The sequence below is a fragment of the Glandiceps talaboti genome, chromosome 1, assembly GCF_964340395.1.
Source record: "Glandiceps talaboti chromosome 1, keGlaTala1.1, whole genome shotgun sequence".
NCBI classification, from domain to species: domain Eukaryota; kingdom Metazoa; phylum Hemichordata; class Enteropneusta; family Spengelidae; genus Glandiceps; species Glandiceps talaboti.
This window is the reverse complement of record NC_135549.1, coordinates 10,498,257-10,517,135: the sequence shown is the minus strand read 5'-3', so window position 1 is coordinate 10,517,135 and position 18,879 is coordinate 10,498,257. Positions and strand designations below refer to the sequence as shown.

The 18,879-nt window shown below is 34.0% G+C and overlaps 2 protein-coding genes across 3 annotated transcripts; both read left to right on the top strand.

The window, feature by feature from the left end:
• Positions 1-306: 306 nt before the first annotated feature.
• LOC144449850 (transmembrane protein 41B-like) lies at positions 307-10,580 on the top strand. 2 transcript variants are annotated; one of them, XR_013482197.1, is made up of 8 exons: positions 307-504; positions 2,328-2,466; positions 3,871-3,999; positions 4,453-4,546; positions 5,294-5,398; positions 6,264-6,402; positions 6,936-7,641; positions 7,684-10,580. XR_013482197.1 is itself a non-coding variant. In XM_078140435.1 (7 exons), exons 1-7 carry the CDS (start codon positions 429-431, stop codon positions 7,103-7,105), a joined length of 852 nt encoding a protein of 283 aa, XP_077996561.1. In that variant the 5' UTR covers positions 307-428; the 3' UTR covers positions 7,106-10,580. The 2 variants fall into 2 exon arrangements, 1 of the variants encoding a protein (XP_077996561.1); XM_078140435.1 differs by having other exon boundaries at positions 6,936-10,580.
• A 924-nt stretch (positions 10,581-11,504) lies between these two features.
• On the top strand, positions 11,505-18,659 carry LOC144437320 (polyglutamylase complex subunit TTLL1-like). Its single transcript, XM_078126246.1, has 13 exons — positions 11,505-11,686; positions 11,942-12,007; positions 12,578-12,720; positions 13,144-13,248; positions 13,633-13,708; positions 13,877-14,011; positions 14,341-14,449; positions 14,990-15,070; positions 15,588-15,650; positions 16,047-16,133; positions 16,626-16,735; positions 17,028-17,081; positions 17,772-18,659. The coding sequence occupies exons 1-13, from the start codon at positions 11,571-11,573 to the stop codon at positions 17,893-17,895; spliced, it is 1,269 nt and encodes a 422-aa protein (XP_077982372.1). The 5' UTR covers positions 11,505-11,570; the 3' UTR covers positions 17,896-18,659.
• Positions 18,660-18,879: the final 220 nt, after the last annotated feature.

The window sequence follows — 18,879 nt, the reverse complement described above, 5'->3', positions numbered from 1 at the left end:
TATGACCTTTTCAAATAGTGTATCTGTACATATTTTCTAGTAATAGATAATACTGTTGGGACAAGTTTGTTCTTGTGCTATTGTGATTAGCCATTGTGAGAGTTTTACTGCACCGATTTACAATATCGTTATATTTTGATGTGAATTTTTCTCTTTTAATTCATGTTTTTACCAAATGCCATAAATATGTGTTCTAAAAAATGCACGTGTAAGCCCGCATTCAAATGCGCCCTCTATAGTGAGTAAAGCATGGATTCGAAATTAAACCGAATACGAATCAGAAAACCACTTCAGCTGAAGACGTATTCGTTGCACTTTCGTACCTGTGCTCGCGCTGTGTGTGTGATACAATATAATCAGTATATCCACAGTTAAATCTTTGCTGGAACTGTTTTATCTCCCGGCAGCTAGAACACACAATATATTAGATGGCAGCGACGGGTTCCGAGGTTCGGGAACATGAAAATCGCAATGGGCGTAACAGTAACACTAAACTCGAGCAAGGTAAGATTGGACGCGGTAATAATTCATCGATGTTGTGTGTGTTTGTGTACGTAATATTGACCGATCATGGACAATGGATTGATATGATAACTTTGGGTCATGTCACCATTCACGATTTACTAGAGGGTTGTACATGACGTACACGTGTAGACTAATGGGTAGGGTGCCAAAGGTCTTTTAAATTATTCCAAGTATGGTGCGTAATTAGTACATTTGCTCATTGTCTATGTCGTCGAACTATAGTGAATAGTAATAAAACATTTAAAGAAAATACACATGTTCAAATTTTCATTTTGCACCTGATTTCGTACATGTTATTATAGTTACATACCCATCAACATGATTAACGTTATATATCATAATACAGACGTCAGTTCATTTCTTTGTGGCGTCACTTCCGCAAATGTTGAGTCGCCGGCCGGTGTTGGTCATGTTTTTGTCAGCGATTCCGAGACGCATTGTTTTGCTGGGAGCAATGTAAATGGTTTATTGTCATTGAAACACCCTCACGCTCTGACCCCTGATTATGTTTTTAAATGACCAGCTGGGGGAAAAACATTGTCACCAAAACAATGGAGCAAACTATAGAAACGGTTTATTTATTACTTGTACGATTGAATTAAAATGAAGTTACGCCATTTTGAAAAGCATGAAGTAGGATTCAGACACATTTTAAATGATTTGGGATTTAACCATAGCCTTAGAAATAAAGTCCTCAAGAAGGGTTGTAATACAAATATTAACTTTCTTGTTCACTATCAGTGTACAATTAGTCTGTATAGGTTCATCTGTATGCTATCTAAGGGAGCCGTCATTATTTACGACCGGGGGGGGGAGGGGTGTGTGTGTTGAGGAATTGCTTCGAAAATCCACAAAATTTGAGTGACCCCCCCCACCACCACCACCTGGCTTGAAATATTTTTATAACCCCCCCCCCCCCCCATCCTTGACACAATTATTTCTTACCCCCCCCTTCACCATCTTACTGTGATCATAATTCATTAACTGTTAATGGTGCGCTACAAACATTATATACAAATTGAGGTTGAGTGTTCCATTGAAACACCACATGCACACACACTCACACACATGTATACATATGTATACGTACACACACACATACATACATACATACATACATACATATTACATACATACATACATACATACAATATCAAACTTTTGATTTTCAATTTGACCCCCCCCCCCTTCACTCCCCAGTTTTTGAGTGAACCCCCCCCCAGGTCATAAATAATGATGGCTCCCTAAATGACACTTCCGTGTAAACTTTGAGAATGATACAAATATGCACAAAAATAACATTAGATCACATTATTATAACAATCATACATGATAAAACTTGTAATGTATGTAAAATGATAATGTACAGTTTACCCAGCCTTTTCAAAGTGAAAAGACAGTACTCTCACGATACAGCATAGTTGAAGATTCTCTAGAAATTCCACCTCACAGTGGTAGAAAATATAATCGTAATATTTCTTTGTAAGAATTCAAGTGTAGGAAATTGTTTCTCACTTATGACCCTAGACCTCTGTTCAAGTTAGACCATAGACCGTGGTGGAGGGTCTGTGATTAGACCATAAACGGTAAGACCCTACACGTGTAGGATCTATGATTAGACCCAGAAGGGTCTATGGTTTGTTCATGGTCTGAGGTTCAACCTCAAATACCATATGGTATTGTTTATGAATTAATTCTGTTCCTTTGATATGTAAATATATTGTGTCTCTTTCACTATTCTGTGAGTAATACTAAAATAATAGAATGACATCAACTATATTTTGTTGTATTCTTTCATTTAGATGTAGTTGAGAAAGAGAAATATAAGTTGAAGTATGAAGATGAAGGCAGCTCATGGTCCTTTTTATTACTAGCATTGATATTTTTATCAGCAGTTGTTATGATGAGTGGAGTTTACTGGACCTTTCCAAAATTACAACCGTAAGTACTACAGATAGACCTTTCCAAAATTACAACTGTAAGTACTATAAATAGACCTTTCCAAAATTACAACTGTAAGTACTACAGATAGACCTTTCCAAAATTACAACAGTAAGTACTATAAATAGACCTTTCCAAAATTACAACTGTAAGTACTACAGATAGACCTTTCCAAAATTACAACTGTAAGTACTATAAATAGACCTTTCCAAAATTACAACTGTAAGTACTACAGATAGACCTTTCCAAAATTACAACTGTAAGTACTATAAATAGAACTTTCCAAAATTACAACTGTAAGTACTACAGATAGACCTTTCCAAAATTACAACTGTAAGTACTATAAATAGACCTTTCCAAAATTACAACAGTAAGTACTACAGATAGACCTTTCCAAAATTACAACTGTAAGTACTATAAATAGACCTTTCCAAAATTACAACAGTAAGTACTACAGATAGACCTTTCCAAAATTACAACCATAAGTACTATAAATAGACCTTTCCAAAATTACAGCCGTAAATACTATAAATAGACCTTTCCAAAGTTGCAGCCATAATTATTATAAATAGACCTTTCCAAAGTTACAGCCATAAGTACTATAGACTGTTCTAAAGTTACAGCCATAAGTACTATAAATAGACCTTTCCAAAGTTACAGCTATAAGTACTACAGATAGACCTTTCCAAAATTAGTTGTAAATGCTAATATAAATAGACCTTTCCAAAGTTACAGCCATAATTATTATAAATAGACCTTTCCAAAGTTACAGCCATAAGTACTATAGACTGTTCTAAAGTTACAGCCATAAGTACTATAAATAGACCTTTCCAAAGTTGCAGCCATAATTATTATAAATAGACCTTTCCAAAGTTACAGCTATAAGTACTACAGATAGACCTTTCCAAAATTAGTTGTAAATGCTAATATAAATAGACCTTTCCAAAGTTACAGCCATAATTATTATAAATAGACCTTTCCAAAGTTACAGCCATAAGTACTATAGACTGTTCTAAAGTTACAGCCATAAGTACTAATATAGACCTTTCCAAAGTTACAGCCATAAGTTACAGTTATCAAGCATTTCAGACTTAGATATATCTGCCATCTATATAACACTCGGTATCTATGTTGTAACTTACATGTAAGTTACCTATTCATAAAACTACATTTTACCCCTGTAGTTGAAGGCAGAATCCAACAAGATTAAAGTCTTCATTGAAAAACATACATTTCATACTCCACTAAGTTTATTCCAAATCATTAGCAAAACTTAGTAAACTAATGACTGGCATCATAAAAATATATATCTTTCAATTATTGAGTAGTTCTCGTTTGTAAATCCCACTACATCTTCCTGAAATCACTTGTGGTCACTTTGTCTTCATATTTACTTTATTGCAGAGAAGAAGTAGAAGTGATTAAATTGCCGAAAAATATGGATGATGCCAAGGCCCTAGGAAGAGTACTATCAAGATACAAAGATAGTTACTATTTAACAGTATTAGTTGGTTACTTTACAACCTATATATTGTATCCTTTTACAGGTCAAAGGTCAAATATGTGCCCTCTTTTATTCCAGTGTTATAAGTTTCATTATTGTGTATGTTAAATAAAACATAAAACATACATATATTTGTCAATCCAGTAAAGCTTATAGTATACTGTATATGTACAACAAAAGTCTTGAAAAGGAGTGCCAAATATGGCAAACCATTTGCATAATGTGAACAATATAAGGTTTGCAACTGGAGATACAAATCTGTAAAGCAGTTCACCAAATATATCAGAAACCATATACTTTTTCAGTTTCTGTCAAATACTATTTACTTATTTTTGCTTACCCTGAATAATATTTTTCTCATATCTAAGGTTTATTACCCATATCAAAGTAGTTGTTTTTGTCAGGAAATGTGGTGTACTAGTATTTTGTCTTGATATTAATACTCTGATATCTATGTTATCCAGACTTAACTCATTGTTCAGTTTACAAACATTTGCAATTCCAGGCTCTATATTTCTGAGTATACTGTCAGGTTTTCTCTTCCCATTTCCATTAGCTTTGTTTCTAGTATGCTTGGTGAGTACCAACCATTTACTAGTAGTATGTATTTATAACACATCGTTTTTGTATAGCCTTCAGTGATTGGCTTAGACCTTAATTTGCATATAGGGGGCACTAGTTATGTTCTATTTCCCCTAGGGCAATATTCATGTCGCATGGAAGTCTGATTTGCTTTGACTATATAATATAGAAAGAATACATGTATGTGCCTCAGAATGTGCTGTGTTTTAAATACTTAACGCCTGCCCTTATTTGGGGACTAGTAGATGTCACATTACCCCTCTTTCTCATGCTTTCTGCCTCTTGTACAAGTAATTCCTAATACTAGTGCATGATGCATGCTCTAAAAAGGTTGTTATTACCAGTAACTCGTCATGACAAGCTGTATGAATGATAGATAACAATACCGTTTGAATGCATTTTGCTAGATTATATAAGTAATCCACAGCAGTTGCTATGGTATTCTGGTAACAATTTATGATCTCTCTCCTACCAACTTTTAGTGGTTGCTATCAAACCTTGGATGATGTCATAACTAACTATCTACCTATAAGTTACCATGGCAACATTGGAAAATGTCTAACGATAATTATTCTGTAGTGGTTGCCCTGGTAATCTTGGATGATGTCATAACTATATACTCATAATAGTTGCCATGACGATCTTGTATGATAGTTAGTGGTTATCAAGACCATAATTGTTGCTATACTTGTGTGCAATGTCATCATTGTCTAACAAAATATAAATATGTCTCCATTACAGTGCTCGGCAATAGGTGCAACAAATTGTTACCTTTTGTCATATCTAGTTGGTAGAAGATTAGTTTTGAAGTATATACCAGAAAGAGTAGCTGAATGGGCAGGCATTGTGAGTATATCTTGTATCCTATATAGTTGGTAGTATATAGTACATACCAGATTAGCCTACACTTACAAACAATGTGGCCCATTTTAGTCTCAGTGACTCTTTCTGTCAGAAAAAGTGGCAGAATGGGCACACATTGAGTGTAGGCTACGTTTGTTTCTGGGTATACATTGGGGTACTGGTATCAAGGTATGTCAACCATTAAACTTTCTTAGAACTGTCATAAATGATGTCTGTACTCCTGGGTTAAATGAATAAATGAATCAGTAATACATCACATTAAAGAACATTAATTTACTGAAGGATAATTAGGCCACAAAATGTTATGGTTTGTTTTGTGATTATGTTTGTCTTTCATATTTTGTAGTATATGTTAGTTATAAGACCAAAGTGAAGACACTTGATAACAAAGACTAATTACATATCAGTTCTGACATGGCTATTTAAGTAGATTTGTGTTGACAGTGATTTTGAGTACAATGTGTAGTGTGTCAAATGTTAAATACCTGTTATTATCAGTGTCTGCAGTCATGTGGTTAGGAATCTCAAAGTTGAACATGGAACACACACAATAAAACATACTTTTGTTGCTTTGTACAAAAGTAATGTATATACATATACAATGTTTTCACTTAGGTTTAAGAACCCTTTTAACAGAGGGGGAAATCTTCATAGATTTCCTTTAACCTTGTAGACTGATTTTGGTTTAACGCAATTTAAAAATCTGAGGAAGTCAGGTATACCTGAACACTGATACATGTATATGGTATATGAGAAGATATAAACCTTGTAAGTTAGCCATGCTAGTTAGTATTGTATAGTCAAGTTCCTATATCATGTGTTTTGTTTTGTTTTGTTTTGTTTTCAGGTAAATAGACACAGAGACCACCTATTAAATTACATCTTGTTTTTACGGATCACACCATTTCTTCCAAACTGGTTTATTAATATTACTTCTCCTGTTATTGACGTTCCAATTCCTCCATTTTTCTTGGGTACTTTTTTCGGTAAGTGTCTACCAACATCAGCTTTATAGCGTACTTCTTTCAGTAAGTGTCTACCAATTACAGGTTGATAGGAGTAATGTTTGAGTATTGCAGGTGATTGATGTTAAATTATAAACAACAAAATAAACCACAAAATATTGTACAACTGATTGATTGGAATAAAGAAGTTGTATTGCAATGCAATTTGCTTCTTTGGTCACCATTTGTAGGAATCTGATAATTTATCAACCAGAGCTTCCGCAATTCTTGCAAATTGTAAAATGTAAATTATACTGAGCTAGATGGTGCTTCAAGTGTTTTCCCCTTGTTCCCCTGATGTGTTTGGTCTACCAATGTACATATCAATTTAGTCCTAATTTTATACTTAGGGAACATCCTTTTACTGGACCTAATTGAATATCTACCCATGCTATTTATTTTTATTAATTCATAATTGTACTGTAAATGGTTTTCAAAGAACCATTTTTCAACTAAATATGTACTCTGGAGGTATGCTTCATTCTATCATGCTATTGTTGTCTTGTTATTTTCAGGTGTGGCTCCACCCTCCTTCATAGCCATCCAAGCTGGGACAACATTGTATAAATTGATGACAACAAGTGATGCTATTTCAATGAACTCCATCCTTGTACTAGCATTTTTTGCTGTTTTATCATTACTGCCTGTACTTTTTAAACAAAAATTGAAAAAGAAATTTGAATGACTGTCAGCAGTGTGATTAGTTATTCATAGCCTATTGTTTAATTTAATGGCACTAGGATATATTGTAAACCTTTGAAACTGTTTTTCATTTAAGTCTCTCAGTATTTTTAAAGTGAAAGCTGGTGAAGTCTGATTTGCTATCATTAAGTATGCTTTTACAGATTCTATCCTGTGACAACATGATTTGGATATTTATTACTCACAGTATATACATACCAAATGATAAATGATTTGTGTCCATTTAACCCTTTCATGACTAGAGACGATATTGGAATAAATAGAAACTTGATTGTAAGAACATTTTCTATAATTTAAGAATATTACTTCATTGGGAAGTAATATTTCTTGAATTCTGGTCTAAAATAAAGTTGATCTGTTTCCAAAAATTACAGAGAGACAAGAATTTTTGTTCAAAAATTTTGGCGGGAAAGTTTCTAGTCCTGAAAGGGTTAACCAGCCATTCACATGCTGACAAGCTTGAAACTATGTATTTGCTGGAAACCAGATGCAGACAGGCCTGCAAGTTTGTATTTCTTAGTCAAGCAGATGTATACAGGCCTGCAAATTTTGTATTAGCAGGTCAATCAGATGCTGACAAGCCTGGAACGTTGTATTTGCTAGCTAATCACATGCTGACAAGCCTGCAACTTAGTATTTGCCAGCCAATCATACACTGGTCAGCCTTTACTTAAAGATGTGATTACATATAAGATAACTAGATGTAATTCAAAGCTGGAAAACTAACAATCTGGAAAGTAGTTCCACAGGCTATAATTAACAATAGATGCTGCATGTAGGGTCTGACATTAAAGTGAATAATAGGCTTATCTAAGTGTGGTTTGACTGCATCCTTCATCAACATAAACAGCCAATATACTAATCACCATTCATTCATACCTCTCCACACACAAAGCAGATGATAGGAATGTTGTTACTTCGATTTGAAGTCAACTCTTGTTCCTCCACTCCTTGTGAATTATTGACATTATTTTATAAACTACATACACGCAGGGTATCACTGTATCCCTTGTCTATCAATGACAGGCCTCAGAGAAAAATTGCTGCCCCAAGGCAATATTCAAAAAATTCTTTCCTTGTATCTATTCAATGAGTAGACGGCAAGATCCTGTTGTTGGTGGCACTTTTTACTCCTCAATGTGGTCAACTTTAGGCTGAATTCCATGTGTAATGTCTGCAAGGAAATCACATGTGACTTGTTAATGTATGCATATATTAAAAAGTTGACAAGGGGTTACTGTAATGGACATTTCATTGACACCTATGTGGAATGCTATATATACATGTACATATTAATGTCAGTCAAATGCAACGTTGTCACTTATTTTAATTGCTGCTTCCTTTGATATGCCTCATTCAATCATAGTCTCTTTATCACGATAATGACACTGTGGTTCAATAGTATGTGTAGATGAGCATATATCTATCACAGTCCTGCTAGTGAAAGAGAGGCTGTGATCTGATTTACATATTTAAATATTGTTAAAAACATTATTAATTTTGGTATTGTAATTTAATATTTTAGTTTTGAATTCGATAGACATATAGATGATAAGAGTACTTGTTTTTACAAGTGTTTATTTAATTAATTGGATTCAAGTTAATTCTGATGAATTTTAATATAATTTACCTGAAAAAAAGTACATAAATACCATTGTTGAGTGATGGAATGGGTAGAATGGCCAGCTTGGCATCTGTAAGTTGCAGGTTTGAGCCCCATGGCTGTCGTTTGTTTCTGAGGGGGTTTAAGACTTTGCACTAGATTTGAATGTATTTGTGCCCCAGTTAACCCACCTGTATAATTGGGGACCTGGTAGGATAGAGGTTGCAATGTGAATGCATTACTCCTATGCACTTATAGAGGCTGCAATGGATTGTATGCTCCCCAGGGAGTTGAGAAAGTATGTCAGGCTGTTGTGCTACTATAGGTCTGTGCCAGGGTAATAATTGGTGGGAAAGTGCTATATACAAAAACTAATATTATTATAACTATTATTATTGTGAATTGGCAACTATTTGTGTGATTTCATTAAAATGCTGCTGAGAATTACTAGAATCAGAAATGAATGAAGTACTAAGGTTGCCTGACAAAGCCTTAACATTGCCTTACCTGAAGTAAATCCTTATTTAGATAATAATGGTGCTGCATTGTAGTAATCAATACAACATTTAGAAATTAGAAATTTCAGATTTTGTACAATCTAGCCATGTCTGAGGCTCAGTGTCAACATACATAGATCACTGTATCGTAAGATTACTTTATTTACAAAGCATGGCAGACTGGGATGCAGTACCATGGTTTTGATGAGAGTGTATCAATGAGACATAATCATTGTCATCATCTGTTTGCAAAGCTCATAATTAACATTACCCAGTGCAGTGAAATGGATTATGTGCCGAAGTATTACCTATGCACAGCTGTGTGTTTTCATGTGCAATTTTACCAAAATTCAAACAATTACAGAATGAATTATAGACTATTTTATCCATAATTTGGAAGCGAATTTTGATGTGTATGTGGTTTTAAATATTTTACTAATTTATATTTTAAGAACCGAGGGTAATTAAGTGTTGCTTGTTTATGGACAGGTCCAGAAACAAAAACACAGTAAATAGCCAAAACTAAATTTACAGAATTCAATTATTGGAGCTGGGATAAGGAGTAGTCTAATTATCTGAAAGTATGTAACCTTCGACTAATTTAGACTTGCTTACTTACAAACTTAGAAAAATAAACTTGTGTAACTCTTCAGGTCAAAATAATAGAGTCAAATTGTCATAGAAACGGTAGTATGAAATTTCTTCATTCGTCAAAGTTTTTTGTTTGTCTGTTAACAGATGAAGACGAAAGAAAACCCCTAGGTCTATCAATTAGAATTATTTTGTTGAATGTCCTGTCCTCTGCCATGCACACTGACTATAGGAATTGGCAGGAATTTTATGTATGAGAATTTTGCTCATAATGAGCTGATCAAAATGTTTAGCAATGCAATGTATGATTTAACTTGTGTGATTTACTCTGACATAATCTAAGGTATCGGTGGCATTATGATGTTTCTCATCACGAGAGGGCCAGCAAAAGGTTCATCAATTCTTGTGCTTAAATAGCAGAGTTCAATGGGCAGATCAAGGGTGAATTAATTCCTGAAATTACCAAGGATTTCTTTCGTGCAGAACACGTGCTTTATTCACCATCTTTGTTTCGCACATCATCTTTTGATCAGATTGGCACAGACATTGTAACAACGGTATAAACAGATAATGTTTAAGAATTGTTATTTCTACGGGTATGGTTTTTTTTTGTGGAGCACAACTGACCTCAGCTACCAGACTTCATCAAAATTTAGTGTTTTTGTACTTGTTGTGCAGCCTTTTTATAGTCTTTGTATATGTAACTCTGATTTAATTACTATCTGCATCCTGTAGACAATATTCTCCTGCTTCTTTTATTTTTGTCCATGCAATAAATTTACAATTCTTTCTTCACTTTGACACTGGCTTCTTTTATATTCCCAGTATGCGTGTTGATTGTTGAGCAATGAGTTGGACAATGTCGACTCATGGAAGTAGAACCATGGGGTTCTACTTCCATGGTCGACTTCAGCCTGTCAACATCACTGGAATCTTGCTTTTTACCAAAACTTAATCAGTTCTTGCAGTGATGATGATTGTGATGATGATGATGATGATGATGACGACGACGAGTTTTTTAGAGTTGTGTTTGACTAGCTTGCACTGATACATGGGTGCCTTATAAAAACGAGCGTTTTCTGTCAGACTCATCGTCGCAAAGCCGGTCCCTGCTTTTATTTCGAAGTGTAGTTGTAGAAATAATAACTGGTTTGCGAGGATGGTCAGACCGTGGGTGGAGGGTCTTTGGCCGGTCAGACTCGGTAGAACAAGTGTGCACAGCGCCCTCAAATGTAGTACTTGTTACTTAGCAACTATGACATACTTGTGTATCCTCATTACGTTTCGATGACATGTTTTTGAAATCACCTATGTATGACATTTCGTAACACTCAATGAACAGAATAGAATACTGGAACTGGTTGAATATTCTCCGCTTCTCCCGAAGACACGAGTGATAATCTTTATTTGACAGTCCAGGGGTCAAAGGGTATCTGCGGTCAGGGGTCATTAGGGTCGACGTTTCACACTAATTTCAATCAATCCGCAAGCGTAATTTCTTTGGTAAGTGATATATTTTTCGAAGAAACACGGTGTTAATATTATTTATAGGTAATATTACGAAATAAGTAACAAAATAAACACATTTTTTACATACTCTAACGGACAGATGATATGCACTACATTCGTCTATTAAATGACAGCGTGCGGATACATTATTTTGGTAGTTGTGAAGAAGCAACTACATATCTGAGATCGTGAGATTACTAAACAGTTTTTAACAACTTTATAAGAAACAAGGAGATATACTTTTTACGATGTCAACACCGAAAGTCAGGTGGGCTTGTGACATGGACAAGTCGGTTCTTTTAGGAAACTTTGAAAAACGTGGGTGGGTCCAAGCGTCTCAAGACGAAGACTGGAATTTTTACTGGTAAGTTTACGATTGATGACAGATAGTCATGTATGTGAATTTCAACCAGTCTCAGTTTCGTGAACGCATTATCAGACGTAGCCACGCATATTGTGCTGCCTTTGATAATTATTACAGTAGTCATTTTAGTTTATCTCTCATTCCCTAAATTTTCGCTACTGTATGTTATAGATTATGTGCATTGATTGTTTGTATACATCAGTTACATCAATTTGTATGATTCTCTCTCAACATAATAATACATTCCATTGACAGGGCCAGTGTACAGACCACACGAAACATTTTTAGTGTTGATACAGGTTACAGACTCCAAGATGACCAGTAAGTGCAGTTAAAACATCAGTTTTAATAATCTGGCCACGATTAAATAAAATATCCATAATTTTGAAACTATTTCTTGTTCGGATATAAATTTGTCCAGGTGTTATGAATGATTATTGGAGAGATTGTTTTGTCATTGTCACTTTATAATTTTCCTCATTCAGTCAAAAAATATACTTATGACAGAAGGGGCCCGAGGGGACTTGTCACTAAAGTCAAGATGAGTAGTGTCAATGCTGTATGTCATGAGTAATGTCTGACTGAATGAACAAAAAAGTTTGAGGATGATAAAATTTTACATGCATAGCTTAATTTAAGAAAAAAAGTGGTGAAACGATGGCTATTCTGAATAATATTTTGACTCTTGTTTTGAACACTACAGAATATATAAATGATATTAGACATGCATTATAGAATGACCCAGGATAACAATCATTCATTTTCTGTTTGAATGTGTACAACTTTTCTTTTGGATGGCATAATATCAGCCTTTAAAAATACACAGTGAGCCTTTGAAAAAACAATACAAAATAAAATTCTATTTTTAATTTTTGTGTAATTTTTGTGTAGAATAATAAATCACTATCCAAATCACTATGAACTGACCAGGAAAGATTTAATGGTGAAAAATATCAAGAGATATCGTAAAGATTTAGAAAAAGAAGGGAGTGCACTGGCAGAAAAAGATGAAAATGGCAAATATATACATCTAGGTGAGTACTTACATATTTATTTGTACATTATTTCATATTGATGGTAACAGCTAATGCATGGCCATATAGGATTTCAACTTTTACTATTGTGACAATCTACACTTATATTATTAAGTCTATAAAATGCATATTATTTTATGTCAAAGAAAATAAAAAATAAAGTACCCACAAATGGAAGCCGTTTTTTATAGTGATGACAGGCTACATACAATAATAATTTTTCATGTGCTCATCATGCTAGAATAGTATCAGGAGCCATGAGTATTTAACCTCGTAACTTTTAAAATGTTAAAAGTACGATCCAGGCAAACAGCCACTTTCATATTAAAAGCTATGAATCAAACTAAAATCAAGGAAATTTTTCAATAACAAATTTCTTTTTACAAAGTTTTCAATATTAATTGTGAAATATTTTGTTTTCAGATTTTCTGCCTGTAACATTCCTTTTGCCAGCTGATTACAATCTTTTTGTTGAAGAATTCAGAAAGAATCCGTCCAGTACTTGGATTATGAAACCTACAGGCAAAGGTAGACAAATGATGTCATAACTAGATCATGCTTGAAATTCAATAAAGTCAATAGCTATGAAAGCTATGTCATGCATCAACAGTTATTACATAAATCTGTAAGGAGTGTTCTTACCATTGTGTCAAGAAGTTTTCCTTAAAGTGGCAAAATTATGTCAATGATGATGACAATTTGAATCTGATCCAATATGGTTGTATTTTGTACAATGAGAATGACAAAGATATAATATATAGATGTTGTAATGATGCATTAATCAGTCTGTCTTTACAGCTCCTGTGTTTATATATATATATTTATTTCCTATATTTATTTCCTATCATGATGAAATACTAAAGTTTTACCCAATACCTAAACCTTATTCACATGTTTTCTTTATTCTTACAGCAAGAGGAATTGGTATATTTTTGATCAATAGATTATCACAACTGAAGAAATGGTCTAGAGATAGTCGAACATCAACGTAAGTAGTCATGCTGACAATGTGTGTCTTAATAAATGATGCAGTTTATCAAAAGTTTATAACTACCAATAGACCAGATCCAGTCATATAATTCTTGCTGTTTGTTGATATCACCATATTATGACTGATATACTTACTCAATTATTGTGTTTTGGTTTGGTTTTGTAGATTTGCAGCTCCGTCAGCTAAAGATGCTTACGTCATTTCAAAATATATCGACAACCCATTACTTATTGGAGGAAAGAAGTTTGATTTGAGACTCTATATTTTGGTCACTTCATACAGACCTTTGAAATGCTATATGTGAGTTCCCAACTTATCAGATTCACACATATTAGCTAATCAGCATTACCAGTACTTTCTAATCACTATACTATAGCACCTAATTTGATATATTGTGATGAAAATTCCAGATTTCAGTAGTCAAATTTGATTTGGAAAATTTGACTGAGCTCTAATGTATATTTAGATTTTGATACCGATGATGTCAAATATTGTAACCTTCGTGAGTGCCTGCATGCTCTGTAGGTTGTAACTATATAGCCAATATTCTGAACTTTGTTTCATTGTGACTGCTGTTCAGGTTGTAACTATCAATATTCTGATCCTAGTTTTGTGTTTTCTTCACCTAGATATAAACTAGGATTTTGTAGATTCTGTACAGTGAAGTATACACCTAATACCACAGAGTTAGATAATATGTTTGTACATTTGACCAATGTCTCTATACAAAAACATGGGGTAAGTAATCATCACAAGTAGAAATAGCTAAGAAGCCTTTTCTGTAAGGTTACTTTGGACAGTTATAGGAAGATGACATTGACAAGTTATTTTGGTAAACGTTTGTATGATGACGATGACGACGACGACGACGACGACAACGACGACGGCGATGATGACGACGACGACGACGACGACGACGATGATGTGTTTGTTTGTATTTTGCATAGGGTATACAGTTATAGAAAAAAATGTGTATGGCAATGCAATAACACATGTAATGTACTTAAAGGGAGGGGTGTGTGTGTGTGTGTGTTTGTTTGTTTGTGTGTGTATTTGTGATACCAAATTCTATTGGTGTGCTATCACTCGTTTACAATCAGACACCAATAAGCATATAAAATGTCTTACTATCTGTTCAAATGTTACAAACTGAGATCTTTAGATAAAGAGTAATTACATTACTATATATTGGCAAGATAAAATGTTATGACTGAAGTTAAAAACACACTTGCAGTGATACATTATTCTAAATATTCCTTATATTACATTGTTGTGTAGGAGGACTATAATCCCAATCATGGTGGAAAATGGACAGTTCACAATCTGAAATTTTATCTTGAAGGAACACGAGGTAAAGAGGTAAGGAGATCAACTATTTCAAAATTAAACTTTTCCTGTGTAAATATAAGAAAATAAGTAACACAACTTGATTTATTTTTAATACATTGTCAGAATTTGGTGATTTTTGTAATATTTCCATTCCTGAGAGATCTATGAGGTATAAAAATGTGTCAACTGATTTTACATGAAGTACATTTACTTGTACATAACCACCATAGTCATACATCAATTAAATGCAATTTTGTCAAAAGTGAACATAATAAAATTTAGTAATTCGATATTATATTAATTCATTTATGGATTCAAATTGGAGATCTTGTGAAAGAGATAATCTAGATTAGTTATTAACAAATTGTTAAATGAAATGTATTCCATTACTGATGTTGCTTGATTTATAAGAAACTGTAGTGTTCAGCAACATACAGTGACTTGTAATACATGTGAATCAATACAAAGGGACTGTTACGAAAACTTTCAGATTCATTCAATATCATCCCATTTACATGTTTTAACTTTGGATTCTGATATTTTACAGGTCACTGACAGACTCTTTGATGAGATGTACTGGTGCATTGTTCATTCTCTGAAAGCTGTGTCTGTAAGTTTTTTCTGTATTTGATAAAAAGGGTTACACTTTATCAAGAAGAACCAAAACCATGTGCAATACAAAGAATCATCTCAGGACTTGTGCTGTCAGTCTTTTCTCTTGACTGTATATTAGTGTTATCCACATTTCATGACTGTGGTGGGGTCGGGGAGGTGGATTTCTAAATATCACTTTATGCACATTACCAATCATATTTGTCACATCCCTACTTTGGGCTTCTCATCATAGAATTACCAACCGTTTGTGTAACCATACATTATTTATATAACCAGTCTGTCAAGTTTTATATGCACAATTTGAATGACAAATTAAATCTTTATTTTCACATGCACCTGACATTTGGCAGCAATATTTGTATGTTTCATTCGACATTTGATTTGATTACAGGGTGTGATGGCTAATGACAGACATTGCTTTGAATGCTATGGTTATGATATTATCATAGATGATAATTTGAAACCATGGTTGATTGAGGTCAGTGATTGTTACATATTAATTATCAATGTAAATAGACATTCATACAGTTCAATAGGACAGAAAAAAGCCAATGAATGGAAGCATATAATATAGAGGGAATAGTTGTCTGTGGGTTACAGTTTATGGCCATGCCATCATACATGATGATATATGTGAGATCAGTAAAGTGTAACAGGATAGATGCAGCCATAAGGAAGTATAAAATATGTAGCCCCAGAAACTATGAATTTATAGGAAGAATCCCTGTTCGTAAATGCCAGAAGTTACTCTATTTTGTCACACAGTAATATGTTGATATGAGAGATCAATTGTTGTCAACAAAGGTGATTTCATTTATAGGTGCATGCAAATGTTAGGGAAAAACAGTGAAATGATAACAAATTTCACTTCCAACACTCAGTACCTTTCAGCGTAACAATACCCTCATGTTAACATACATTGAAAGATGAATTTTGTCAACAAGCAATAACACTATTGTTGTACTTGCAGGTGAATGCGTCTCCATCCCTTACATCCACTACAGCAAATGATCGTATTATGAAGTACAATTTGGTCAATGATACTATCAGTATTGTCTGTCCAAATGGAGAAATAGCAGAGTAAGTATATTTATCATAATTTCAGGGCAATATTCATTTCACAAACCCTACAGAACTGTTATTGCACAACTCATGAAAATATATGATTCAACCAAGCAACACACAGGTCACAGAATATTGGTAGTTTTCATGGGTTACTTTCCTGTGATGATGCATTTCATGGCCAGTACTTTTCAGAGTGTTTGTTATTATGATGTAAGCCAGTATTGCAGTTATTAAGGGTTCCTAAATTATCAAAACACGTTTGTTACAGAGAGATACTAATTGTGTAATAAAATTTCTTAAATTACAGTGTGAGGTGGAACAAAGTACCATCGAAAGATTGCTATGGAAACTATGAACTGTTGTGAGTATCTACTAGTAGTTATTGTCCATTCTTGTATTAGAACAATCTAGGTGATATTAAAGCAAATAGTGGTGTTTGAGTGATATTTTGTATTGGAGTGATTTCTTTTTTGCTTTATATACCACACTCAAGCAGTTGAATATTCAAATTTAAAGAATATTGGTCATTGTGGTAAAGTCGACAGTTTGTAAAACAAGTCACATAATGAATGAATAGCATTTATAATGTTAGTTTGTGTCTGGCACTTTCCCATACTGTGGTCAAAGCACTTTACAATTATTACCCCAGTCATGGACCGGTCCCATGATGGCGTATCTGCACTTTATACATCCTCAACTCTTTGGGGAGCATACAATCCATTGCAGCCTCTATAAGTGCATAGGATTATCATTTACATTTCACCCATATCCTTTCAAACTCCCCAGTTATACAGTTTGGTTGACTGAGGCATAATCCTGGTTCAAATTTTGCCCAAGGACTTGGTCATTTAGAAACAAATAAAAGTGGCGAGGCTCAAACATGTAACCTGCAGATTCCAAGCCGACCAATCTAACCATTTGCCCATTATGACTCCAGACATACATTACACCATGAGTATTCTTATACCATTGATATGAACTGATGAAGATGACATAACACATACATGTAGTACCATAGACTTTAGACTTAGTGGTATCTTTTCCCTTTCAGATATGATGAAGAGTTAGCACAGTCTGAAGTATTGGAGAGAGATTCAAAGAGTCGCATTGGTATGGCATCATTATCAATGCGTAACAGAGACACTAGACCACGACCAACAACTACATGGAAGTGATGCTATGTTGAAACATTTACAGTCAAGTCATGGCTAGTCAACAACTATACAGAAGTGTTACAATGTGAGACAATTTGTGACAACTCTATTGCCATGATCAACATATTGCATAGAAAAGATGTCGATGACAAATTGGCCATGATGTTGTCTGATAGTTTACAACATTGCATGCATATGTATGCAGCCACTGCTTATTGATCTTAGTGGAGAAAATTTACAAGACGAAGGACTTACAACTACATATGGACAATGTAATGTTGGACAGTGTCACTGTGTGACAATAAACTATGGGTTTACTACTATAGAACTACATTCAGATGATGCTATATTGGATAGTGTGTGACAACAAGGCTAAAGGGATAACTACAGGTGATGTTATGTTGGACAATTCATGACAACAAGACTATGGGCTTACTACTACATACAGCTGATATAATGTTGGACAGTGTGTGACAAAACCATGGATAGTAACTAGATCCCAATGATAGTTTGTTGAGTAATTTATGAAAACATGATGGCCTAAAATTAACATACTTTCTGCATAAGCGATTCCTTTGAGTTAGTGCATCTGGCTATGATACTATTGGAAAGCATAACTTAGTCTTAGATAGACATTTAACTTTCTGAACTCCCATCTATATGATGGCGGTACTGTAACTGCCATAATTTGTTTTCATCAAATATACCATCAATGCAAACTTTTGCAATATGTGTTTTCATCTATAGCAATATAAAAGCTTAAACTATTTGAATATATTTGTACTTTTGAGTGTGTAAAATGAATAAAATTAAAAGCTCAAACTTTAAAACAATTTGTCTTTTGTTATGTTACACATGTATATGAAACAGTAAATTTAATGTCATATTGTGTCCCAACAAACTGAGGTTCAACTGTCAAGTTTGTAAATCCTAACACTATTGATACTAACTTTGTACAGACAGCAAAAGAAAATAAGATGTGCAGCTTTGACAGTTGGGTGAGAG